Source organism: Citrus clementina, unplaced genomic scaffold, assembly GCF_000493195.1.
Source record: "Citrus clementina cultivar Clemenules unplaced genomic scaffold, Citrus_clementina_v1.0 scaffold_2, whole genome shotgun sequence".
Classification (NCBI taxonomy): domain Eukaryota; kingdom Viridiplantae; phylum Streptophyta; class Magnoliopsida; order Sapindales; family Rutaceae; genus Citrus; species Citrus x clementina.
In genome coordinates, this window is record NW_006262688.1 from 15395883 (window position 1) to 15415564 (window position 19682).

The 19682-nt window shown below is 32.4% G+C and overlaps 1 protein-coding gene and 1 non-coding gene across 2 annotated transcripts; both read left to right on the forward strand.

The window, feature by feature from the left end:
* Positions 1–488: 488 nt before the first annotated feature.
* On the forward strand, positions 489–595 carry LOC112101389. The gene has a single exon (XR_002907515.1). It is a non-coding gene; the product is annotated as a small nucleolar RNA R71 (small nucleolar RNA).
* Positions 596–13117: 12522 nt separating this feature from the next.
* On the forward strand, positions 13118–19454 carry LOC18053420 (DDB1- and CUL4-associated factor 13). Its single transcript, XM_006447159.2, has 17 exons — positions 13118–13380; positions 13465–13554; positions 13630–13741; positions 14006–14033; positions 14527–14625; positions 14846–14915; positions 15004–15038; positions 15121–15195; positions 15282–15377; positions 16125–16188; positions 17133–17186; positions 17693–17778; positions 17855–17915; positions 18019–18083; positions 18334–18439; positions 18740–18828; positions 18986–19454. Exons 1-17 carry the CDS (start codon positions 13315–13317, stop codon positions 19146–19148), a joined length of 1359 nt encoding a protein of 452 aa, XP_006447222.1. The 5' UTR covers positions 13118–13314; the 3' UTR covers positions 19149–19454.
* The last annotated feature ends 228 nt before the right edge of the window (positions 19455–19682 follow it).

A 19682-nucleotide genomic window follows, 5' to 3' on the forward strand; every position in this document is an offset into this window, starting at 1 on the left:
CTGCTGGAGCATTTTGATTCTGACTGCTCCATGAGAAATTTGGATGTTGTTTCCAGCCAGGGTTGTAAGTATTAGAATATGGGTTGTTCTGAGGTTGTCAATTGAAATTACCCATATAGTTTACTGAAGCTGGATTTCCAGGACAATTATCAAAGTCATGCTCTTCACCATAGTATACACAAGAAAGTTCAACAACTTGCTTTACTGTTGCTGGAGTAGATGTCAAGGCCTTTACCATGTTAGTCAATGAGGTTACTTGTGCTAACAAGGCTATAATTGCATCTATGTTATGTACCCCTGCTGATCCTCTTGATACTGGTTGTCTGGTTAAAGGCCACTGGTAATTATTATTGGCAATTCTTTCTAGAATTTCATAAGCTTCAGTGTAAGATTTGGATAACAGAGCTCAATTTGCTGAAGCATCCACCATTAACCTTGTACTTGGATTCAACCCATTATAAAAAGTTTCCAATTGAATGCAACAAGGAATACCATGATGAGGACACCTTCTGAGCAATTCTTTGAATCTTTTCCAAGCCTCATACAAACTCTCATCCTCAAGTTGATGGAATGAAGTAATCTCATTACGCAACTTTGCATTTTTTGTAGGTGGGAAATATTTCATCAAGAATTTATCAGCCAATTCATTCCATGTAGTGATGGAATCAAATGGTAACGAATTTAACCATGCTCTTGCTCGATCTCTTAAGGAATAAGGAAAAAGCCTCAGCCTTAATGCATCTTGTGTTGCTCCAGCAATCTTGAAAGCATCACTTACTTCCAAGAACAATTTAAGATGGAGATGAGTATCTTCATTTGGCAGTCCATTGAATTGACCAATTGTTTACAAAATTTGAAACATCACTGGTTTCAACTCAAAATTTGCAGCGTCTACTTTAGGTCTGATGATGTCAGGATGTACAACTTGAGGAGTTAGCACAGCATAATCTCTTATAGCTCTGTCTCTGTCATCAGCCATGTAAATAATATTGTTATTGCCTAGCTGTCTCCCGTTAGCATGCTCATTCTGCTCTTCTTGAATGTTGACTGGTTGTAAGGGCCCGTGAAGATTTAAATTCCCTGCATCCTGTAAATTATTCATTCTTGAAGCAATTTCTGAATTCCTTTGTTCTCTTCGCAATCTCCTGACAGTCCTTTCAATCTCATGATCGAATTGGAATACCGCAGATCTGTCTTTGCGCATGCATGTACCGATCTGCCAATAAATAGAATAAATCAAATCAAATTTGGCGCTATTAAGATTTACTTCACACTTCAAAAATAAACAATCAATCCCCGGCAACAGAGCCAAAAACTTGTTGATTGATTTGTATAGGCAATTACTACCAATGTCAATGTGCACTTACACAACAAGTAATAAAGTGATAAGTATTCAAGATCGTCTCCACAGGGATTGATGTTATAAAAATGTTGAAGCAATCACAATAGTGCAATTCAACTTAGGACCGAAACAAACAATTGTAAAGTAATTTCAGAAGTAATCGAGGGTTGTGAAAGAATTAAATAAAATAATACCGTAACGAAATAAACTAAGTTAAATGTGTCTAAGATTCAATTGAGATTATAGTAGTTGAATGATCAAACTCTCCTAATGGGGTGGCTGTTGTCTATCAATTTAGCACCAGTTATTACAATAAGAGCTGCAGCACTGGGCAGAATAAATCTGCATCCGCAGCTATCGCATGTTAAAAGTCTCATACTTTTAAATCTATTAACAATGACCAGTTGCTAATATACTTATGGTACGGCATTATAACCTTTAATCTCTCCACCCTACAAGGTGAACACTATGTCTAGTATGTACAAATCCTAACGTCAAGTATTGCCCTTATGGGATTCAAGATAACTTAATCCAGGAAACTCAACTTAAGATCAAGTAGTACTCTAGTACTATCCGCTAAGACATGTCATTTTGCTGCTCTATCTTAACTGAAACTATTAAATGGGTGGTCAACCGAAATAACAGTTATATTCATAAAAGAACTACTAGAGTAAAATGCTATAGCAATACTATAACAACATATAAGAACAGTCAAGAACCCATTGGATTATTTGTCACTCAACTACAAGTAAATTTAGTTCATATTCTGAAAGAGAAAAATAAACATAAATATGTTAATCTCGGAATACATCAAAACAATTAAAGGAAGAAGATAAATATAAGTGAGCACAGTGAAAGACAATTCCAAATAATTCTGATCGATTCTCTAATGTTGCCTTCAATTCTGATCTTTTTCTTTGTTCCTCGTAATTATTCTAATGATAATTCCCTTGCCGCCTTTCTATGTGGTGCACGCCTCCCTTTTATATTGCAAATTAGGGTAAAAACAAATCCATGAGCGTGCATGCGTTAAATTAGGAAAACATGCGCTGACCCGCGCCTAAGTTTTCTCCCGCATTGCTCCTAGCTTGCTACAGCACAGGTTGTTCTAACATCCTCAACAGTACTGCATTATTCCCGATTGTGTTTTTCTTCTTTTGTGGCCATCTTCTTTCCTCCTCTTACTCATCTACTGTCTCAACATCCCTTCATGAATTAAGACTTTCTGAGAACCTATAACTATGCACTTGTTTTTAGCACAAATTACTTTAATTCAAGCAAAACTTATTAAGACTCAACTAAAATGAATGTTTATGCAAAATGTAACTAAAATATAATAAAAACACTTTATTTGTTCTCTAAGTGATCTTGATTCAAGTCTAGAATTGATGTAATAACTCTCATTTCCTAGAGTTATCAATCACGTTGGCACATCTTCGTCTTTCGTTCAATTCATGGCATCAATTACATAGAGCAAAAATACATAAATCTCCTCTCCGTCTAATTATGCATCCTCAAATCATTCAAATATTGGCCAGATATTTAAAAGCATTAAGCACAATAATGAACAATGAACCACAGAATAATAAACTAAATATAACATAGATTTATGGAATTAAACTTTCATAATTAGGCTACATCGTAGCCCTAGCAAACTAAATTAGTTCATGGGAATATAAAGAGAATCCATTCATTTAATTGAGAACATTCAAGAAAAATAATAGAGAGAAAGAAAAACTCAAGAATTAACGAGTCTTCCTCCTCCTCCAAATTGCTCCTGTTGCTCTCGGTTTTTCTTCTAATTGGTGCGACTACTGATTCCTTTCTTTTCTTTTTTGCTTGCGATTTTCTTTCTCTTGGCTTCTTAATTTGTGCAGCTACTTTGTCTCGGTTTTCCTTCTCCTCCTTTTTATATTATAGCTCAGCCCCCCAATCTTTAAATCAAAAGATTTAAAATGAAACAAACCTAGCCCACTTTCTAAGCTCATGCACATGAATCAAATGCCAATGCTTTATGTAATTATGCACGTGACTTGTACAAATAGCCAATAAACCTAATAATTTCTCCTTTAAGCATTATTCTTTCCTCTTTTCTCTCACAATCTACAATTATTTCTATTAAGCTCCAGTCCATTTCCTCTTTTTGCTTCCTTTCACTTAAATATTCCCAATATTCCTACAATGACAAAACATAAAAATTAAGATAAAAATTAATATAATAAAATATAATTTAACATAAATTAAGTTAAGAAAGTATTAAAATAGTATAGAAATTATTAGCACGTCAAGACACTCCTAATGGCAATAGCTAAAAGTTGTCGCATAAGAACATGACAGTCATGAGATTTAAGGCCTTGAAGTTTAAAGTCCTTCATTAAAACAAGATTTTTTATGTTTGAAGAATATCCAGCAGAAACCTTAATACTTTTCAAAGCTTTGCAAAACCTTGTCCTTTTGTCTCTAGTTAATGTGCAACAAGCTGCAGAAAAGAATGTGTGCTTTTTTAAAAAAACGTTGGTGCTAATTCATCCCTAATTTTCATTTCCACAAGATCATTGCTTGACATAAGATCATCTTTGGTCTTTATTAGAATGTAAAGTAGTGTTCCATAAATTCTCTTGCGCACATTCTTTTCAATGTGCATAACATCTAATTGATGATGCACAAGTAAATACTTTAAATTATAGAATATGGATTTTTTCTCACCATATGCGATTATCATTGTTGGAACTTTTGTGCTTTTTAGAGTTGTTCTTTCTCCATTTATTATCAATCGACCCAATCAGCCGCAAAATGCCGTCGCCATTGAATGGTTTCAGGGCAAACTCTCTCTGTGGGTGTTGTCAAAGGCTTTACGTTGGTCTAGGGACCATGAGGAAGCCAATGACAATGATCGATATATGCATTTTTGCCACTATGTTTAAGTCTATATTTAGTAGTGTCTACTCCACAATATAGAGAAACATTATATCCTTTAACAGTGTAATCCACTAGATTTTTGCATGCTAGAAAGTCATTCATAGTCTATAGTAACACATCCAATAAAATAAAGAACTCATTTCTATAGGCATCATAAGCCTCTACACCAACTTCTCACAAAATTTGTAAATATTCTATTAAAGGTGCTAAGTATATATTAATGTCATTGCCTTATTATTGAGGACTAGAAATTAGTAGGGACAACATATTAAATTTTTATTTCATATATAATTACAGAGGAAGATTATACAATACAAGAACAACTGACCAACAATTATATATATTACTAAGAGAGCTGTGTGGATTTATTCCGTCGGCTGATAAGGCAAGGCAAAGATTTCTAAGATCTAATGCAATGGTAGGCCATTTATTATCTACTAATTTCCATTATGGTGAGTTTGCCGAATGTTGGAGCTTACCATTATTAACTTTATCATTTGTGTGTTAAGTCAAGTATTTGGCAATTTGTTAAGATTGAAGCACATACTTAAACCTAGGTACGGGCAAAAAGTACCATAAAACTTTTGCAATAATCCCTTTTCTATTTTAGTCAGCACTACTATATTTTTTTAATCTAGATAAACCATAATTATGACCTTCAAATAGCCTTTCATACTCTTTTCTATAGAGCATGCAACCATTTGGACAACCATGTATTTTTACATATTTTAGGCCTAAAGCAGACATTGTCTTTTTGTCCTCGTTCACATACACAAGAATTTCATTACTTTCAGGCAACAACTTAGCTAGAAAACCCAATAACTCATAAAACTTATGCCAAACCATTTACCCTCTATATTGAACAAGCTAACCAAAGTGTCTAATTTAGTGAAATCTATGCATCTTGGGTAAAAGGCTTATCAACCTATTCTAGAGGTCTTTTAAATGCCTTAAGATCTGCAGCACAATCCTTATAAACATTGTTAACATATCTACTGAGTTTCCATCATTGTAGTCCATAAACTCAAACAGAACATCTACATCTACATTAGGAAGTGGTGTCTTGTGGACATATTCCCCATGCCGCTCCAGGTTGTGTAAGACACATGAAAACATAAATGTTCACGAGCAACCTTAGGTGTACAAAAGGATAAATTTATACATTTACTAGACAAACATTTAATGATGCTAATGCCTTCAACATTTTCAGAAGCAAACTTCATAAATTCTTCACAACCCCAACATCATACTCTGGTGACATTTTACTATAATAAATCCAGGACTTATCCATTTTTTTATTTTAATTGGTTTTGATCCCGAAACATTAACGAAGTTAAATATAAATAAAAAAATCAAAATTTATTACCAATACATACAAGCAAAATATAAATTGACAATGACTTCAATACCCTTGTTGCAACATAAATATAACAAAAATTATTGACCTTGCACACTAAACTAGTCAAAAACAAATGAAAAACATATAGACGAAAACATAAACTTTGAAATCTTAAACAAAAATAATTCATATAATATTGTTGGTCTTTCTACTACATTCAATCACTTTCTAATATAAAATAAGAGACAACACTTTCCAGCTCAATAAAAAAAATATTGATATAATGATTGGGCAATAAACAAACTTGCCTCACATGTTTATGTACTCATAACACAAGACACAAATAAAAAAATGATAGAACAACTTTTAAACCCAATAAAAAACACGAAAATGAACAAATAGTTAATACAATTAGGCCCACATTAATTAGGTCATGCTATTACGTATATGACCATAGTATTAGATTGCTTTCATGTAACTATAAATTAACAAACTCAAAACTACTAACATGTAAAATCACCATTATAAAGGGTATAAATAATGTGAAATTTATTTACCAAATCAGAATTAATTTCCCTACAGCTACTTTTTGAAAAATTGATAAGAAACAAAAGAGATGATAGCAAACAGTTCAAACAAAAAACACAAGATAAACTATTACATAGGGAAAAACACTTGTTTTTAACAAAACAAAATAAAATTTTACACCATAAGCTAAATTATATTCTAATTAGGTTCTGATTATGAAAAAAAAATATTAGTTAATATACATACATATGTTGTAAAATCAGTACTAGTACTTCATTAGTTCCTAATAACGTCAAATTTCAATACAAAACTAACCCTAAACATAGTGAATTTACTAATACATGCAAATATAAAAAAAAATTATATGATAATAAAATTCTCCTAATCTAAACAAAAGAAAAAAGAAACAACACCAAAATTCGATGAGTAGAAAAAAAAAGATAAATTCTAAAAGGAACAGAAAAAATAGGAAAATATCTTAAAACTGAAAAATAACCAGGAAAGAAGTGAAATTTTCAGCTCGACTATAGAGTAAAATGGTGCAAATGGTTCTAAGTTTGGTTCATCTCATCATATACTTCAAAACAGTATATTATATGGCCCAAATGGACATTTGTAACCTAAGTTATGGCATTTGAAAAGTAATCTACTCTCGTAAGCGACCATCCTATATTGCACTTACAACTATCAATCTTAAGAAACCAGAAAACAAATAGCCCTAGATAATTATTCATCTCTTAAATCTACATTATATATGCTACTGCTACTGACAAAAAAATTTTGTAAACAAAGAGGAAACAAATCCCTGAAACCAAAATCACAATTTATACTTTACAGTAAATGAACACCACAATTCCATATAAAGCATGAAAAATGTAAAGGAAAAAAATCCTAAACATAGCAATGACTAGTATTACCTAGCTAATTAACTTTATAAGGAAATTGAGACGAGGCAAGAATCATTACACTAAACATCGAATGTTGTCTTTCGTAGGAAAAGCACTAATCCCCAGAGCTGTGTTTATAGAGATCTCTAGTAACTAATAATCAGAACAAGATTTCAAATGACCATTTAGATATCTCATTAATGAAATTAACAATATAACAAAACCAATACACAATTTCCAAACTAGCACACACCTAAATCATCAACTACTAATAAGTAACCCTAACAAACTAGCATCCTTTGCTCTTTGTTAACAAATTAACTAATCAATTAATTAATTTAGCTTTGAAGTGAACAAAGATCATACCGAGGTTTTGAGAAGACGACGGCGAGGAAGATAGTAAGATGAGGAAAGTGGACAACGGTGAGGAAAGACGGCAAGATGAGGAAAGAACATGACTGTGAGTAACACGATAATGAGGAAGACCACATAAGAGAAAATGACAACAAGGAAGTTTGTGGAAAGACGACGAAAAAACAGCTTGACTTAGTCAATAGCTAGTGCGCTAGGAAGACGATGGCAAGACATTTTCAACAATGGCGTTCGAGATTGCGGCAAAATCAGAGAAGTTAGTATCAAGAGAAGCCAAGGATTTTTAATTTTGGTCTTCATCTTTTCTCTGTCTGTGTATGTTTTCAACGCTTAAAAAAAATTAGGATTGCAAAGCACTAAAATGGTGCGTTACTTATTTTTAAAAGTTATTTTATAACTAAAAATTTTAAAGTTTTAATATTTTAAATTTATAAGTAAAATGTCACCATTCCAACTTATGTGTAACGACAACATTTCTTAATTCATATAAGATTTTATTTAAAGTTACTAGAAATTTTAGTCATAAAAGCACAAAAGAACGACAATGTTTTTTTTATTAATTCAGATAACATTTTGTTTAAAACATACCTAAAATTTCAGTCAAAAAAGCACCAAGTAAAGTCAACACTAAAAATTCTATCATGAATTCTTGATATAATATATTTTATCACAAAGTCATCATAAATCCTTGACATAATTTATTTCTATCGCAAGTCTATCACAAGTCTTCATGAATACTTGATAGACACAAAATATATCATGAGTCTATCATGCTTTTATAACTTATGCCCTTTTTTCTCAGAATTTGTCACAAAATATGTGTCATTTATTGCTAGTTTTCTTGTAGTGTCCGTTCAAACCCCAGGGCTACACTCAATTTATTTTTTAGTTTCTTTTTTGTACAAGGCTCTATAGAGTACTTTTGCTTATGTTCAAAATATCCATTTAAATGCCATGGCTATAATTAGTTTATATTTCAAGTTTTTGTTTTTTTAATAAAAGGCTTCATAGAAGTACAAAGTCTTTCTAATAAAAAATACACATGCTGGAAGTACAAACCTCATGGCTACACACACATGTTGTTTATATGATTTTTTAATTTCTAATTTTAATAAAAAAATTTATATAGTGAGCATGCTACATAGTTGGAAGTACAAAATCTTTCTAATATATCTAAAAGACAAGAAAAGCAATTCCTTACGCAATATAAAAATCGGGTTTGTAATGAATGTCATTTAGTAATTTAATATTTATACTTTAATCAACTTTAGGATTAAATTACTTTTTCATGATTTCTTTGTAGATGATGACTATGCGTTGCAAAGGGTCAATAGAAGCCACTAACCAATTTCATTCATTGGCTTGTGGTCCATGTCCTGTTGTGTACTCGTACTCCAAATGTAATGTCAACGAAGTTTGATATCATGTTCACACTCATGACAAGAATCTAAAAACTCAAAATAGTGGGGTTATGATACCAGGTCAACATGGCAGCGTCGATGCTCACTTTTATGGTATTTCATCTAGTGTTATAGAGGTAAATTATATTTTTAGAAATTTGGGTTATCTTATTTAAATACGATTGGTTTGATACTAATTTTAACAAAAAGTGAATACAAAAAGATTATCATCCCACAAGCATTAATGTACGTAGAATATGGTACAAGAATGATCCTTTTGTGTTAGCAATTCAAGTCCAGCAAGTATTCTATATTAATGCTACAAGCTAGGATCAAATTGGAAAGTGGTAAACAAGATCTACCACCGACATGTGTGGGATGTTCCAGAAATAGATGACACAGAAGAAAGTTTTGAATGTGTAAATAATATTTACTAAGAGAATGAATCATTTGATATTCAATTGGCCATCGAAAAAGAATGTTTAGATGGTAGACAATTCCATCGAAGTGAGTCTTGAAGAAGTTGACAACAATGGAATACATAATGAGGGACTAATCCTTGAAAATGAGGCTTCTAATGTTGGGGAAGAGAATGAAACAATTGAAAATTATTGTAGTGATAATGAAAATATTTCATCAAAAGATAATGATAGTGATGTTAATTAATAATGCATGCAATACAATATGGTAATCTTTTCTTTTATGTGCATTATTATATATGATTTATTTTAAGTTGTTTGTTTATGTTAGTATATATATGTTGTATTTTAAAAAAAAATTATGGATGATTTTTTTTTTAAATTGTAGGATTCTGGATCATGGCTCCTGGAGGTTCATGTCGATCACGTTTAGTAGCAGCGGCACAAGCACGTAATGAATTAGCCGCACCAACTAATTCATTGTCTAATTTTAGCTCTAACGCCATTCTTGGTATTTTATCTAGTCATATTTTTTTTTAATTGGTATCATGACATTTAAAATTATTCTTATTATTATTAATATTATCATTATTATTTTTCTTCACTTTTTTTTGTAGCTGTTGATGCTAAAAAAAACAAGAGATCCAAGTCAAGAGGCTTAAGACTTGAAAGCTCATTCACCAGTCCCATGCACCATTGGTAATTGAGTTTTGTGAAACAATGAATGTGCCTATTGGTGCTAATGCGACAACGCTAGCTTTTGATATTGGTGTCGTTCTAAGGAAAATTGCTCCATTAAGGGCAAAAAATGGAAAGATGTACTAGAATCTCAAAGGCTATTGATTATAGATGATATTGTAGTACTATTTTACTTCATTCCATGTTTAATAGTTTATGGATTTGTGTAGTCTTTTATTTTTTATACAAATTCAATGTTGGTAACATTTGTGGTATTTTTTTTCCTTGTTCACATTGCAGAGTAAATTTGTCATTGATGTCCACGATCCAATCATTAGAAACTACTTCCTGGATAAATTGGCGATGAGGTTCAAGAATTTTCGTCACCAACTGAAGAAAGAGTTTGAGCAATATCCTATAGTTGAAGAGGCAAAGCGAAATCCACCGTAAGATCTTCATCATAAGCAAGCAGAATGGGAGAGTCTTTGTGATTATTTTTCAAGTGAGGCATTCAAGGTACAATTTAAATATATCAAGTGCTAATTGCTAGTGGAATTCTTCTTTGTGATTTTTAATTTGTTGGCACTATTTTTTATTGTTGTTATATAATTTCTACACTAAATTAATTATTATAGATCGTTGGTTTCTCTACAATTTTTGTACTAGAGTCTAGTTCCATATGTTTGGAGACCAGATCATAACTCTAGATATTTCCATTATCTAGTTTGTAGTGCACAAAGCCCTAGATGATCACCAGAGAATGATATAAAACTCATTTGTCACCTTTCAGGGAAAAAATTAAAAAAAAATGAAAGAGGAACAGTTTGAGTCTCTTTTTAACTTTAAATCTTTAACAGTTGGAAACATCTTTTCTTTATCTCCTAGTGACACAGCATGCACCTTAAATCTTTAATAGGTGGATTCACTTTAATAAGTCTGTGAACTCATGCCACCTTTTCATAAAAAAGAAAAATAGTTCAATACTTACATTAAATATATATTGATAATTATAAAGTTTGAATAGGCCAAATCCAAAAGCCAAAGCTTGATTGATTTATATACTGAAATTGGTTATTTGGTATATTTACTCCTTCCCTTCATTTGCACGGCTACTAATACTATTGATATTCTTTACTCTTTCATATTACATCTACTCTTTAATTTATATGTAAGGCTTTGTAGATTATTGTAAACTCTTTGTAACTTCATTTTCTAAGGGAAGCATTTTGAAATTTACTCTTAAAAAAATCTTGTACAGTGTTTAGGAATTAATTACTTTTTTTTTCTCTTTTTATATTTGGAGAAAAAATTGGGGCTTGAGCAAAAGTTAGAAAGAAGTTAACATGTTTAAATAATTGATGTGTGAGTGGCATATGGAATTAGTGTGAAGAAGGGACCACTAAAATTTGTGAAGTGAGCTTTGTTGGAGGAAAATGACAATAATAGTGACTTGCATGCATCACAATTATTTGAAATGAACTTTGAATCATGCAATTTAAGTTAGGCTACATAGCTTAAACCTAAATGGTCTTAGTAAAAATAGAAAGTTGATGACAAATTTATTACATTGACTTGTAGTTGTTAAATGGAGGTCGAATTTTGTTTGATTTATAGGAAAAGAACACTACACTGAGAACAAAACTTCTTATGTGACCTAATATATGATGATGAAATATGATCTAATTAAATTTTGGAACTTGAGAAAACATGTTTGAAGAAAATTAAAATGTGATGACTACCTAGCTAATTGATTGAATTTGGTGAACTAAAATTACTTGAAATGAATAAACATATTTATTCACAATAAATTTCATAGAATTGATATTTTTCAAATGATTATCGTCCTATCAAAGTTTTTGAATTCAATCTTTCTATAGTAGGTTGGGATTTGCATAAATCAATCACTTTAATTAGATTGGTTTGAAACCCATTTATTATTAATGTTTATAATAAAATATATCTCTGAGGATTCTTTCCATGAATATTCTGTGTAAATATTAAAATGCAACTATTGTATTAAAGCGCTGTAGAAAATTGAAGTTTATGGCAAACTTAGGTGCCGTACATTATTGTAAACTCTTTGTTAGCTACATTTTTTGTTTCTTTTGTGGTGGGCAATTTTTTCTATTATATTTTAATCTGTAATGGATGTTTTTTGGTACTGTAAAAGTTGTGCAATTATACATGCAACTTAATGAAGATTCATTTATTTGTTAAATTTGTTGGTTGACATCACACATAAAATGATTTGTAGGTAAATCAATTTTAATGTCTTTAATGACTTATTAAAACCTAGGTTAGCTTACCCATTTCACAGGATGACATAGTTTTCATGTAATAATTGTCAATTCTATTAAGTAATTTAATGCTTAATAACATGTTCTAACAAAATTAATTACAGGTAGGATTAAAAAAAAAAACAAGTAGAATCGTAGTAAAGTGTCTTCTGTGCATCATGGTGGATCGAAGTCTCATGCACAACATCTAAATGAAATGGTACTTGAAATGATGGAGACTTTGTTTTAACTTTTTTTTATTATGTACATGTATCATGTCTATAAATATTAAAATATTTTTCTTCTTTTATATTGCAAAGACAGAAACGCTTAGAGAGTCTCATAGTTTGATTGCTTTGTTCCGAAAGATGTTTTAGAGTGAAGACAAAGAATGGAGTAGTATGGAAGTAAAAACTAAATACGCAAGTTATTTCAAATTATTTACATTTACTTACAGTTGAAAGTATATTTGGGATTGAGGACATATTTGCATCAAAAAATTTAATTAATTTTTCATTCTTATTTTACCTAGGGTGAATTGAAGTTCACGATTTTTCTTAGTATGAGGGAAGAAAATTTAATGAACCTACACGAAGTGTTTTGTTAATTCTTTTATATGGAGTAGAGATCAAAAGTTAATGGAGATAAATGATCCATATATTATCTATCTTCTGCAGAATATTCAGCTCAAACAAAAAGATCTTCAATTTGCAACTGACTTTGGTGCCCAAACTTCTACTGCACTGGCGGAGGAAATCAGTTGATTGACCGACTCCTGCCACATCAGCTGACTTTTTTAAAAAAATATATACGGGTGATCAAGCTTTGGTCATTTTATACGACTGGTAAGAACCCAGGGATTCATGAGACAATCACGACGAAATAGGTCTGGGCTGCGGGCATTAAAATATTAATGAGCTCCATGGGCTTTGTTTGGGCCGATAAGGATCAATTGAATTAGACCCACTCACAGGGTTTTGGTCACCTTCTTCCTCGTTGCTAATACCATTCTAGGGTTTTAGATTAGTTTTACTCTTACATACTCTCTGTCCAACGGTCACTCACTGTATCATCGTCTGTCTAATTATATACCGAATAGTACACAAATTTGAGGATTAAATAGACAATTAAACCCTAATAATTGAGAAGCAAATATGAAGGTAAAAGTAATATCTCGTTCCACCGATGAATTCACTCGAGAACGAAGCCAGGACCTCCAGGTAGCTCAAAATTTTACTATTTTCTTTCTTTCGTATTCCTCCTCAATTAAATTTACTAATTTTGATTTACATTTCCATAATCAGAGGGTTTATCATAATTACGATCCGAATCTTCGACCGCAAGAGAAGGCCGTGGAGTATGTCAGGGCTCTTACTGCAGCCAAATTGGAGAAGGTAAAAAGTGATACATATATTGAATTTTTTTCAGTTTAATTTTTTGGTTAAATTTGACTTGTGAATTATGCTTAGATTTTTGCAAGGCCGTTTATTGGAGCACTGGATGGTCACAGAGATGGAATATCTTGTATGGCAAAGAACCCCAATTATTTGAAAGGATTTTTTTCTGGTTCTATGGATGGAGGTAGCATTCATAAAGTTTTTTCTCATTATTTGTGTTTGTTTGAAAATTTTACTTCAATGTAAAAGGAAAACGAAAAGCAAGGAAAGAAACTATATATTTTAGTGAGGGCTGTATATTCCATTGAACATAACTGGTGGTTTTTCTGACTTTTAACATTTGCTAAAGTGCTTAGTACAAGCAAGACTATAGTTTTAATGAAAGCAGAATTTCTAACTTTTATCCTGTTTCGTTTTTGTTTTTTTGGGTTTTGTTTCAAATTTGCAGATATTCGTCTTTGGGATATTGCTAACAGGTAAATTTCGTGCACTGTCTTGGTTTAAAAATCTCTTCTATGTGGACGTACTTTCTTTTTCAATTTACATGCATGTAATCTGAAGTTGAAAACACATAGAATAATACTCCTGTAAAAGTTTCCATCTCATGCAAATTGACATGTCAGTAAGTCAGTTTATACAAGCAGAGTTCATATTTGATTGTGTATATGTTGTATTTCTCAAAAATATTACGCATGTTTGCGATATCCATCAACTGATGGTGGATGGTATTCTATGTCCATTTACTTGTTTTATGATCTATTTTCAAATTTATGGAGGATCATATTTCCCATTTTGTGAGACTGGACTTGACATTTCATGTGGAAAATTTGAAGAGAGGCAGGCATGCACATTATATTTGAAACTATCTCAGCATCCATTTCTAAAATTGTTCTGTATTGTTTGGGAAAAAGTGTTATGTGTACTTTTTCGCATCTTATTGAATTTATCCTTTGTTTTTGTGAATGACAGGAGAACAGTTTGTCAGTACTCTGGTCACCAAGGTGCTGTACGAGGTTTGACAGTTTCAACAGATGGACGCATTTTGGTATCATGTGGAACTGATTGCACGTAAGCCAAAAATTCTATTGTTTAATCCGTCTCTCTCTATCTACATATGAAACCATAACGCTTTGCTAACTTCTGTTGACCTGGAATTTCGAAAATCTGAAGTAAATAGACTAATGCTTGGATGCAACTCCTTTTCTTACACTCCTTGAAGTTGCATATCTGCTTTGATGATCTATTCGTAATTTTTCTCACTTCCCGTAATTGGACTCTTTTTGTTCAGTGTCAAGCTCTGGAATGTCCCTGTTGCTACTCTTACTGATTCAGATGACTCAACTGATAATTCATCTGAGGTAGTGCTTTCTTAATGTATATACATGGTATTTAATGCATGAATTTTCACATCTAACTTTCTTAACAAGTTGCAAACCAAATTTGCAGCCTCTGGCCGTTTATGTTTGGAAGAATTCATTCTGGTAAGGGTGAGAGCATCTCAAGCATGTTTTGATTCTGAGGTCTTTCTTCATTCTTTCCTCTGAGCCCTTTTTCCTTTTGCAGGGCTGTTGATCACCAATGGGAAGGTGATCTGTTTGCCACAGCTGGTGCTCAAGTTGATATATGGAATCACAATAGGTTCTTATCTCAGCTTTGTTTTTTCTTATTTTTTTCAGCCATGTAAAACTCAAAATATTTTACGACAATTTACCTCCTGTAATCAGGTCTCAGCCTATCAACAGCTTTCAGTGGGGAACAGATACAGTAATATCTGTTAGATTTAATCCGGCAGAATCAAATGTCTTAGCAACAACAGCTAGGTATGCTTAGATATAATTGCTGGATCAATAGTTATTTGTTTGATGATAAGATACATGGAATACATCGTAAGCTTTCATTTCATTGTTGATCTATATTTGTGGATGAAAATAATTGATATTAACAGATATATTTACTTTTTATCTCCACTTCTTAAAAAGATGGTAAGCAGCACCTGTGGTAAAGTATGTGGAGATAGTAACCTAGTTTATGTATTAGTTTGCAGGATACATTTTGAATGCTAGAACATGTTTGTTAAAAGATGCAGAGGCATGTTTGCCCATGGAAATAGCTGATCCAACTTTGAATTTGATCTTTCTTCTACAAATGGGAGTAGGAAATAAAAAATTTGTATCTGGTCTTATATTCATAGCATGATAACCTACCTAATTTTGATATGAGTTTAATTTGCATCTAAAAAAAATTCTCAAGAGATTTTTGCTAAATAATCTTATATAGAAGGACATTATTCAAATAGGAGCTGATGCTTTGTCAACAAATCAGAGTTGGATTTATGTTTGAAGATACACTGAGTTGGGACCTTTTCTGATCTTAGTCATTGGTGCTGCATATTCAATGTGCATTGACCTTTTTCCTATTAAGCCCCAATGATTTATTGTTCTAAATATGTTATCAATGGATGTTGTTCTCTGTTAGATCATGTTGTTTCTTTTAAGAAGTGATAGTGTAATATTATGTCCAACTGGCATATTGTTTGTGTAATTGTTTTCCCCCAATATATCTTGTAGTGATCGAAGCATCACACTATATGATTTGCGCATGTCATCCCCAGCAAGGAAGGTTATCATGAGGGTAATACTGTCTCTCCAATTCCTTAATTGTTGACATGTGGATTTAATCAATTATTTAGCTTTTAAAAAACAGCAGATTAAGTTGAAATTGCAGAAGAAACTAGAATCTTGTGCCTATCAAAGAGCCGCCACAATGTCAAATGGACATAATCATGATCCCAATTATGTTGGAATTCATTGCATCATTTATGACCTCTTCATGAGAGAAACTTCTTGTGATAAATTAAGATACTTTCTTGGGAGATTGTGCACTGTAATCAAACCTAAAAGTGAGATAATATACGGTAACTAGGCAGCTGAAGCCATGGGGGCTGTTTTTTAGAAGGAACTTCAGTGCTTGGCACGTGAGCCTGTCCTCCCTGTTGTATTAGAGCAAGGTAAAAGATGCATATTTTGGCAGGCCAAAAACAACAGGAAGTGACATACTGCAACTGTGGATCTATACTGATTAGGTCTGCTGTAATAACGAATGAAATTCTGAAGGCATTTCATTTTTGGAAGCAGAGGGTAAAAACTTGAAAGCATTTTTATATGTTAAATTTTGTATGTTGCTCTTTTATTAGTAAAATAATTTATTGAAAAATATAAAGGTGCAAAGGCTCAAGCACATAAGGTTGTTAAACAGTCCTGCAGTCAAATGGCCAAAGAACGATTAAAATGAAGAGAATCTAAGAAGTATATAAACAAACAAAAGTAAACAAAGAGAAAAAGACTGAGGAAAAAAATAAAAACTTAACCCCTTTTGATGTAAGAATAAGAACTATGTACATGAGATTAAATGTGCATACAAGAATTCTATAGTTTAAGAGGCAATTTCTACTAGTGTTTACTCTAAAATGCTCTGGTATTCTATGGCTTCTGACTGATGGCTATCTGTATCTGGAATATCTTTGTTTTTAACACATTTTCTCTTTATGTATTCTGACATGTATCTTCTTGCGACAGACAAAATCCAATTCTATTTCTTGGAACCCAATGGAGCCTATGAACTTTACAGCTGTAAGCACAACAATTTAAGTTTATTATGTTTGAACCAGAGTTTATTGTAGAGGGTTTAGATCAGATTGCTACCAAACATCATTGTTGGGACTCTTTGATGTTCAGCATTGCAAAAGGATTTCACTTCAATGGCTAGTTCCAATTAAAGTAGTCCCCTTCCAAAATAGTCTGGAACAAAATGTATTTAAAAACTTCACAAGCTGTTGGTGTAGCCATGGCAGCTGCCACCTTATAGCAATTTAGTAGTACTTAATTAATGTGTTAGTGGCCCCTTCTATTTGATGGTATTATTATTATTTTTATAAAATAATAGTACTCTTATTTATTATCTTTCATTGAGTTTGATCTTCTGACCCTCTATTTACGAATTGCACACCATTTGATCTGTTTGACTGTGTGATTGGATGATAACTGGTTATATTTGTTAGATTGTTTGAACGTTGGACTTCTGTACTTAGCCCATTCTTATTCTTCTCATGAAGTAGTTACTTTCCATGATGATGCAGGCAAATGAGGATTGCAATTGTTATAGTTATGACTCTAGAAAGCTAGATGAAGCTAAGTGTGTACACATGGGTCATGAATCTGCAGTGTAAGACTTTCTTTGCTTATAGCTAATTACTGTTTTAACTATCATTATGTAAAATATTTGTTCATTTCATTTCCAGGATGGATATTGATTATTCACCTACTGGTCGGGAATTTGTTACTGGATCTTATGATCGAACAGTGAGTTTTCTTGCACTTGTTCTTGTTTCATCTTTTAACATGTGTCATTGATGAGGATGAGGACAGCTGTAGTGCAGTGCTTAATCAAACTTCTTCTTTACAGATTAGAATTTTCCAGTACAATGGAGGTCGAAGCAGGGAAATCTATCATACAAAAAGAATGCAAAGGTTTTGCCTAGTTTAAGATCTCTTGTCAATCTCAGTATCTTTTTATTGATTATCTGATTTATTGAATATTTCTGATGAACTTCCTTGAGCAAGTCGTTTGTTTGTGTTTGGACTTGTTACCTGAAGCAATGGGACTGTTGTATGCGAGATTTGTGTGGTTTTTGAGCATATCTGATCTAGGTTGTACAATTTCTATAGAATAATGGTGCATTTTCTGACAGCAGTTTTTTTTCCACTTCTTTGTTTTTAGGGTGTTTTGTGTCAAGTTTAGCTGTGATGCAAGTTATGTTATCTCAGGAAGTGATGATACCAACCTTAGGCTTTGGAAGGCAAAAGCATCAGAACAATTGGGAGTTGTAAGTATCTTTCTTTCACGTGTCTTTGCTGTCACAGTAAGTTGAATTGTGGCTATGATGCTATCTTGTTCTATCAATAATTTACAATCAAATGCAAATCCAATACTCTTATTTGTATTCATGGTCTGATTGACCAATGATTTTGACATCATGAAACTTGTGATATTACACTATAGTTACGATTTCCTTGGACATTAGATTTGTCTGCCTTTTTCCAGCTGATTCCTCATATCTATAGACTTCAATCTACTTCTTGGCTACGGAACTCTTAACATTGAGATATTTTTTTCTTGACTGCAGCTTCACCCAAGGGAACAAAGAAAACATGCGTATCATGAAGCCGTCAAGAATCGTTACAAGCATCTACCTGAAATCAAGCGTATAGTAAGGTAAGATGGTAGTTGAAACATACACTTAATGAAGCTATTATAATGTGTGTTTGTGTTTGTATAAAGCTATTCAACAATTATTCTTTTGACTAACTTAGTTGGGTTAATGTGGAACGTAAGCTTTACTCATATTCTTGCTATGTATGTGATTGTGCAGGCATAGGCACTTGCCAAAACCAATATACAAGGCGGCTTCTCTGCGACGCACTATGATGGAAGCTGAGAGAAGGAAAGCAGAAAGAAGGAAAGCTCACAGTGCCCCTGGAAGCATTGTAACTGAGCCTGTGCGTAAAAGAAGAATCATTAAAGAAGTTGAATGAGTTATACAATTGTTGAAGGTATGACTGGATCCGAATTATTCCCCGGCTCAAACGCCTGGTCCTGTATGGCATCGTTGGCTGAGTTGAGTGATCCCCCAGTTGTCATTCCTCATGGACCAACTTAAAACATGTATGTAGCAATTTTGACGGTCCTCCCAGTTCTATTGTTCTTTTTTGTAATCTAATGTTATGTCACAATTCACTTTCCTTCCAATGAGAAGCAAGATTTTGGATCTCATGCAATCTGCTTAGCAGTGAGATTGCTGTAGTATTTTAGCTTGTATGAGAAAGATTTAGATTTAGTGTTGAGCGGATTTTTTTGCTAGCCTTTTAGAAATATACAATTGAAAGTTATTAAATAAGAATATAAAACTAATTAGATTTTAATAGTATATTGCTATACATGCATTTGTGGTAGAAGATTATGAAGATTGAGCATACGTTAGTTCCGTAGTGAATTCAAATCTATATGGGAAATGTCTTTGATTTGATCTCGCGTTGACTTAGATCAACAGTCTATCACAACGATGTTGA